The sequence below is a fragment of the Marmota marmota genome, unplaced genomic scaffold, assembly GCF_001458135.2.
Source record: "Marmota marmota marmota unplaced genomic scaffold, marMar, whole genome shotgun sequence".
NCBI lineage: Eukaryota > Metazoa > Chordata > Mammalia > Rodentia > Sciuridae > Marmota > Marmota marmota.
Genome location: NW_026000093.1, coordinates 5,931,721 through 5,940,055, shown reverse-complemented (window position 1 = coordinate 5,940,055; position 8,335 = coordinate 5,931,721). Strand labels below are relative to the sequence as shown.

General features: G+C 36.3%; 1 protein-coding gene across 1 annotated transcript; it reads left to right on the top strand.

Moving 5' to 3' along the window:
* Positions 1 to 4,582: 4,582 nt before the first annotated feature.
* On the top strand, positions 4,583 to 6,049 carry LOC107142385 (high mobility group protein B3-like). Its single transcript, XM_048782895.1, has one exon. The coding sequence runs from the start codon at positions 4,589 to 4,591 to the stop codon at positions 5,186 to 5,188; it is 600 nt and encodes a 199-aa protein (XP_048638852.1). The 5' UTR covers positions 4,583 to 4,588; the 3' UTR covers positions 5,189 to 6,049.
* The last annotated feature ends 2,286 nt before the right edge of the window (positions 6,050 to 8,335 follow it).

Below are 8,335 nucleotides of genomic sequence, written 5' to 3'. Positions count from 1 at the left end.
CTGTCTTCATACTTACTTGTATACCCAAAGATACTTCCTCTCCTTTCTCCTGCTACTAATCATTCTCTTTAGATTTCTCTTTCACACTTCCTAAGATATAATAACTCTATATCCTCACCTCCTACCTCCTCAGCATATCATCCTACTCTTCACCCCCAATTCTTCATCTACCATCAGAAACTGTAAACCCTTTACAAACCTACTAAGTATATTAGAGATAATAATAATTGAATTCACCATTTCTGTACATTATGAACAAACTGTAAGCATCTTATTAGCAAACATTTGTTTTTGTTTTTGTTTTTTTAGGGTTTATACTGTTTATATTGGAATCTAATAACATTGTCCTTCACCTCAAAGGAGAGGTGCTGGATTCCTACAAGGGCACAATCATAAGCCTATAGGGAAAAATTGATAATGACTAGGATCCACAGTACTAGAAGAGAAGATGCACAAGCAATGTGAAAAGACAAGGGAAGAAGGTGCCCCAAACAAATCAAGATACCACATTATTAGAATCCATGGCCAACACAGCAAAAGATATTACAGAGAAGGAGTTCAGGATATACATAATTAAAATGTTCTGCAAATTAAAGAATGATATAACAGAGCAAATACAGGCAGCAAAAAGATCATTTTAACAATGAGCTACATAAACAAATACAGAAAGCAACAGATTACTTCAATAGGGAGATAGAGGTTTTAAAAAACTCAGAAATCCTTAAAATTAAAGAAACAACAGACCAAATTAAAAGCTCAATTGAAAGCATCACCAACAGATTAGACCACTTGGAAGACAGGAGCTCAGACAATGAAGACAAAATATATAATCTTGAAAAGAATGTAAACCACACAATGAAAATGTTAAAAAAAAAACATAAGCAGAACATACAAGAAATATGGGATAGCATAAAAAGACCAAATTTAAGAGTTATTGGGGATAGAGGAAGGAATAGAGTTCCAAACCAAAGGAATGAGCAACCTATTCAATGAAATAATATAAACTTTTCCAAACGTGAAGAATGAATTAGAAAACCAAATTCAAGAGGCTTACAGAAGCACCAAAGAGGCTTAGAGCAGATCCACAGCACAGAGGATTACAGCAGATCCACACCAAGGCATATTATAATAAAAATGCCTAACATATGGAATAAAGAGAGACTATCAAAAGCCATGAAAGAAAGAAATCAGATTACTATAGGGGAAAACAGACTAGAATATGTGCATATTTTTCAACCAAGACCCTGAAAACTACAAGATCCTGGAACAACATACATCAAGCTCTGAAAGAAAATGGATGCCAACCAAGAATCTTATATCCAGCAAAATTAAGCTTAGATTTGATGATGAAATTAGAACTTTCCATGATAAACAGAAATTAAAATATTTTACAACTCGAAAGTCTGCATAAAGAACATCCTCGGCAGAATATTACATAAAGAGGAGTTGAAAAACAATGGAAATTAACAAAGGGAGGTTTTACACTAAAGGAAAAATAAATCAAAGAACAACCCAAGTCAAGTTAAATACCAAAAATAAATAAAATAGCTGGGAATACAAATCATGTCTCAATAAAAAGCCTAAATGTTAGTGGCCTAAACTCACCAATCAAAAGTTATAGACTGGCAGATTGGATTTAAACAACAACAACAACAACAATATGCTATCTCCAAAAGATTCATCTCATATGAAAAGACATCCACAGACTGAAGGTGAAAGGTTGGGAAAAATCATACTACTTACATGGATGGTGGAAACAAGCAGGATTTCCATCCTCATATCAAATAAAATAGACTTCAAGACACAGTTAATCAAAATGGATAAAGAAGGATATTTCATACTGCTTAAGGGAAACATTCATCAACAAGACATAACAATAATAAATTTATATGCCCCAAACAATGAAGCATCTATGTTCATCAAACATACTCTTTTCAGGTTCCAGTGTCAAATAGACCACAACACAATAATTCTGGGTGACTTTAACACACCTCTTTTACTACTGGATAGATCTTCCAAACAAAATCTGAACAAAGAAACTATAGAACTCAATAACACAATCAATAACTTAAACTAAACTGACTTATATAGACTATTTCATCCTTCAATGAACAAATACACTTTCTTCTGAGCAGCACATGGCTCCTTCTCTAAAATAGACCATATATTATGCTTCAAATATACTCTTAGCAAATATAAAAAAGTAGAGATATTGCTCTGCATTCTATCAGATCATAATGGAATAAAATTAGAAATCAATGATAAAATAAAAAATACAAGCTACTCCAGCACCTGGAGACTAAATAATATGCTACTAAATGAACAATGGGTTGCAAAAGACATCAAGGAGGAGATTAAAAAATTCTTAGAGGTGGATAAGAACATAGATACAATGTATCAAAATCTCTAGAACATTAGGAAAGCAGTACTAAGACGAAAGTTCATTGAATGGAGTTCATTCTTTAAAAGAAGAAAAAGTCAACAAATAAATGACCTCACATTACATCTCAAAGCCCTAATAAAAGAAAAAAAACCTCAACACCCTAAGCAGTAGAAGACAGGAAATTATTAAAATTAGAGCTGAAATTAATAAAATTGAAAAAAAGAAACAACTGAAAAAATTGATAAAACAAAAAGTTGGTTCTTTGAAAAAATAAACAAAATTGACACACCCTTAGCCATGCTCATGAAGAGAAGGAGAGAGAAAACTCAAATTAGTAACATATGTGATGAAAAAGAAAATATTACAATAGACACTACAGAAATTAGAAGATAATTAGAAATTATTTTGAAAATTTGTACTCCAATAAAATAGAAAATATCAAAGGCTTAGACAAATTTCTAGAGTCATTTGATTTGCCCAAATTGCATCAGGATGATATACACAATTTAAACAAATCAATTTCAAGCAAGGAAATAGAGGATGCCATCAGGACCCTACCAACCAAGAAAAGCCCAGGACTGGATGAATACACAGCCAAGTTCTGCAAGACCTTTAAAGAAGAAGTAATTCCAATAGTCTTCAATTTATTTCAGGAAATAGAAAAAGAGGGAGCACTTCCAAACTCATTCTATGAGGTCAATATCACCCTGATTCCAAAACCAGGCAAAGACACATCAAAGAAAGAAAACTTCAGACCAATATATCTGATGAATATAGATGCAAAAATTCTCCATAAAACTCTGGCAAATCAAATTCAAAAACATAACAAAAAGATCATGAACCACAATCAAGTGGGGTTCATCCCAGGGATGCAAGGTTGTTTCAATATATGAAGATCAATAAATGTAATTTATCACATCAATAGACTTACAGATAAGAACCATATTATCATTTCAATAGACACAGAAAAAGCATTCGACAAAATACAGCACCCCTCCTGTTCAAAACTCTAGAAAAATTAGGGATAACGGGAACATATCTCAACATTGTAAAAACTATCTATGTTAAGCCCTTGGCCCACATCATCCCAAATGGAGAAAAATTGAAAGCATTAGCATTCCTTTTAAAAACTGGAAAGACAGGGATGCCCTCTCTCACCACTTCTATTTAACATAGTTCTTGAAACACTGGCCAGAGCAATTAGACAGATGAAAGAAATTAAAGGGATACAGATAGGAAAAGAAGAACTCAAATTAGCACTATTTGCTGATGATATGATTCTATACTAGAAGACCCAAAAAATTTCAACAAAAAACTTCTAGAACTAGTAAATGAATTCAGAAAAGCAGCAGGATACAAAATTGACACCCATAAATCAAAGGCATTTCTGAATATCAGTGACAAATCCTCTGAAAGGGAAAAAAGGAAAACTATCTCATTTACAATAGCCTCAAAAAATAAAATAATAAAATACTTGGGAATCAACCTAATGAAAGAGGTGAAAGACCTCTACAACAAAAACTACAGAACATTAAAGAAAGAAATTAAAGACCATCTTAGAAGATGGAAAGATCACCCTTGTTCTTGGATAGGCAGAATTAATATTGTCAAAATGATCATATTACCAAAAACACTTACAGATTTAATGCAATTTCAATAAAAATACCAATGACATTCATCATAGAAATAGAAAAAGCAGTCATAAAATTTATCTGGAAAAATAAGAGATCCAGGATAGGCAAAGGAATTCTTATCAAGAAAAGTAAAGCAGATAGTATCACTGTACCAGACCTTAAACTATTCTACAGAGCAATAGTAACAAAAACAGCATGGTATTGGCACCAAAATATACTGGTAGAACACTGGTACAGAATAGAGGACACAGAGACTAACCCACGTAATTACAGTCATCTTATATTAGACAAAAGTGCCAAAAACATACATTGGAGAAAAGATAGCCTCCTCAACCAATGGTGCTAGAAAAACTGGAAATCCATATTCAACAAAATGAAAATAAACCCCTGTCTCTCACCATGCACAAAACTCAACTCAAAGTGGATCAAGAACCTAGTAATTAAACCAGAGACCCTGCATGTAATAGAAGAAAAAGTAGGCGGCTCTCGTGGAGGCAGCTAGCACAAGGCTGAGGAGCTGAGCCGCGCGTCATGCCCTGCGCTGCCCAGACTAGGGAACAATACAGTCAGGATGGCTAAAGGTGACCCCAAGAAACAAAAGGGCAAGATGTCTGCTTATGCCTTCTTTGTGCAGACTTGCAGAGAAGAACATAAGAAGAAAAATCCAGAAGTCCCTGTCAATTTTGCAGAATTTTCCAAGAGGTGCTCTGAGAGGTGGAAGACAATGTCTGGGAAAGAGAAATCTAAATTTGATGAAATGGCAAAGGCAGATAAAGTACGCTATGATCGGGAAATGAAGGACTATGGACCAGCTAAGGGAGGCAAGAAGAAAAAGGACCCTAATGCCCCCAAAAGACCACCGTCTGGATTCTTCCTGTTCTGTTCAGAATTCCGCCCCAAGATCAAGTCCACAAATCCTGGTATCTCCATTGGAGATGTGGCAAAAAAGCTGGGTGAGATGTGGAATAACTTAAGTGACAGTGAAAAGCAGCCATACATCACTAAGGCTGCAAAGCTGAAGGAGAAATACGAGAAGGATGTTGCTGACTATAAGTCTACAGGAAAGTTTGATGGCACAAAGGGTCCTGCTAAAGTTGCCCGGAAAAAAGTGGAAGAGGAAGACGAAGAAGAGGAGGAAGAAGAAGAGGAGGAGGAGGAGGAGGATGAATAAAAAACTGTTTATCCGTCTTCTTGTGAATACCTTAGAGTAGGGGAGCGCCATGATTGACACATCTTATTTGAGATGTGTCTGTTACTCTCATTAGGTTTAATTTCAGAATTTGATCACGATCATATTGTAGTCTCTCAAAATGCTCTAGAAATTGTCAGTGGTTTACATGAAGTGGCCCTGGGTGTCCAGAGCACCCTAAAACTGTATCAAAGTTGTACATATTTCCAAACATTTTTAAAATGAAAAGGCACTCTCGTGTTCTCCTCACTCTGTGCACTTTGCTGTTGGTGTGACAAGGCATTTGAAGATGTTTCCTGGCATTTTTTTTTAATTTGTAAGGTGGTGTTAACTATATGGTTATTGGCTAGAAATCCTCAGTTATCAACTGTACATATCTATAGTCTGTAAAAAGAACAAAACAACCGAGACAAACTCTTGATGCTCCTTGCTTGGCGTTGAGGCTGTGGGGGGAAGATGCCTTTTGGAGGGGCCGTAGCTCAGGGTCGTGCACTGTGAGGCTGGACCTGTTGACACTGCGGTGGGCATCCATTTAGCTTCAGGTTGTCTTGTTTTTGTATATAGTGATATAGCATTCTGCTGCCTTTCTTAGTTGTGGAAAAAGGGGGGTCAGCTGGCATGAGAAGTGTTTGAATTTTTTTTTAGTTAAGTACGGTAGATTTTAAACTTTGTTTTCAAACAAACTGTAGAACTCTTCATTGTCAGCAAAGCAAAGAGCTACTGCATCAATGAAAGTTCAAGAACCTTCTGTACTTAAATGCAATTTGCGACGTTATGTTATTTTTTGTATGTTTAGAATGCTGAAATGTTTTTGAAGTTAAATAAACAGTATTACATTTTTAAGACTGTTCCTCCCTATAAATCTGGTAACTTCTATTTTACTCACATGGTCAGCTTAGGACTGAGATGAAGGAGGGGGCTACTTGAAGTTACTGCATGATTTGTTGTATCTGAATGGCATTAAGATGAAGTGTAGACCAGTGAATGTAGTGACAGGCAAGGGCCAGCATCCTTCAGTAGTGTTCAGGAAGGCAGGCAGGCGGGATGGGGGCCAGCTAACTCCAGATTTTACTTCTTACCTTCGGCTTCTACATCCCCTTTTGGTGTCAAATGCATTGCTAAACAGTAAGAATGTCTTCCAGAGTATATAGGGTGTAAAACTTCATACCTTATTTATTCTCACTCCTCTCTGACTCCTGCACATGTAATGGGATGCATAGTTATTTCTTGTGCTCAACATTTGAGGAGGCCTTAAATTGCTGCTTGTCTCCTAGACCCCAGTGAGGGGGGATGGGGTGGGGTAGGGGACATTATCCGTATTTTGGCCCTGTTTTCCTCATTCAAAAAATCAGACATTCCAAGAAAGTTTCTTAAGTTCCATCTTGGGTCACTTCAGCAGGCCGATAGGATCAACATTTCTAAGCAGTAAGTGTATCATGAAATAGAGAGTGGCCTACCTGTGATTTGAGCTTATTCACCAGAAATGTAGATTGTTGTTCAATGTTCTTAAACTGAAAGAAGCTTGGTTTGTGTTTCAGTGGTTGTATTAGTAAATGGTGTTAACATTTTGCCCAGGATAGGATGGGGGTGGTTGCTACAGTGGCAAATGGTGATACTAAATATCAGTGGATGGCTTATCTGTATTTCATTGAAGTAACAAATGATAATACTGTTGTGGGTAAGTGTCAGCATTGCCTAGCATTAACACTTGGATATAGAAATTTTTTTCTTTTTTTCTTTGTGTGTATGGTATTTTACAAGAAAGCAGCTTTTTCTTAAAAGTTCACTCTTCGGAACCTTGCTTGTCTAAGGAGCTGTCTTCTCTACTGTGTCAGGTCCTAGATGAGTGCAAGTCATGGTCACAGCTGATCTTCATTCATAACCATTCCCTCTCCATCAGAACTGTTTGTCCTAAATATGTTTTTTTAATTCTTCCACTAATTTAAAAACCCTTGGTCATTAGGTTTGCCCAGAGGCACTTGTTCCAGGATTGTTCATCCTGCTTTAGCCATGCCCTTGTCACTTGGCATTCTAAACTGAAACTGCTACTACTGCACAATGCACAATGTACAGGCCAACCTCATCAGATATGGAAGAGATGCTCAACCTGTAATCCCAAGGAAGTAGTTTTCTAACTATGGGAGGGGGTGGATTTTATGCTCCCTCAGTAGCCAGATAGAAGTGGGGGGTAGGTTTTAGCTAAATGATGTTTGATTAAGCAGACTTGGTTATAGAGAGACTCCAGTTGCTTGTTACAAGACCACTACTCTTAAGGTTTTCACACTGCCACTAGATGCCCCAGTGGAATGTTGTTCTCTAGCTTCTCTGAGATGCTTTAAGTGGCATGATGTTACCACAAAAGGTTAGGCTTAGCTTGATTTCTGGACCAATCCTCTTGCAATGCCAACCTGTTATTAAGTCAAAAGGACAGTACTTTTTTCTCAAACACACTCTTCCAACCCCCTTACCCTGTTCTTGAGTAATGTTTTATCTTTTGGAAAGAACAAGGCTGTAATGTAGCAACTATTGTCTGTGTCTCCCTTGTGTCTGTTCTTGTCACAAATGTACTTGGGGACGTTGGATGCATTCATTTTCTGTAATAAAGTTTCTTAATCAGTCTTCCCAAAAAGTAAAAAAAAAAAGAAGAAGAAGAAAAAGTAGGCCCCAATCTCTATCATATCATATTAGGCCCCTACTTTCTTAACAAGACTCCTATAGCAGAAAAATTAAAATCAAGAATTAATAAATGGGATGGATTCAAACTAAAATGATTCTTCTCAGCAAAGAAACAATCAGTGAGGAGAATAGAGAGCCTACATCTTGGGAGCAAATTTTTATCCCTCACACATCAGACAGAGCACTAATCTCTAGTTTATATAAAGAACTCAAAAAGCTAAACACCAAAATAACAAATAGCCTAATCAATAAATGGGGTAAGGACATGAACAGATACCTCTCAGAAGGTGATATACAATCAATCATCAAATATATGAAAACATGCTTAATATCTCTAGCTATTAAAGAAATGCAGATCAAAACTACTCTAAGATTTCATCTCAATCCAGTCATAATGGCAGCTATTAAGAATACAAACAACAATAAGTGTTGGTGAGGATGTGGGGGAAAAGG

What these genes read in the sequence shown, in the direction of transcription:
- LOC107142385 (XM_048782895.1), top strand. Translation starts at nt 4,589, where the DNA reads ATGGCTAAAGGTGACCCCAAGAAACAAAAGGGCAAGATGTCTGCTTAT.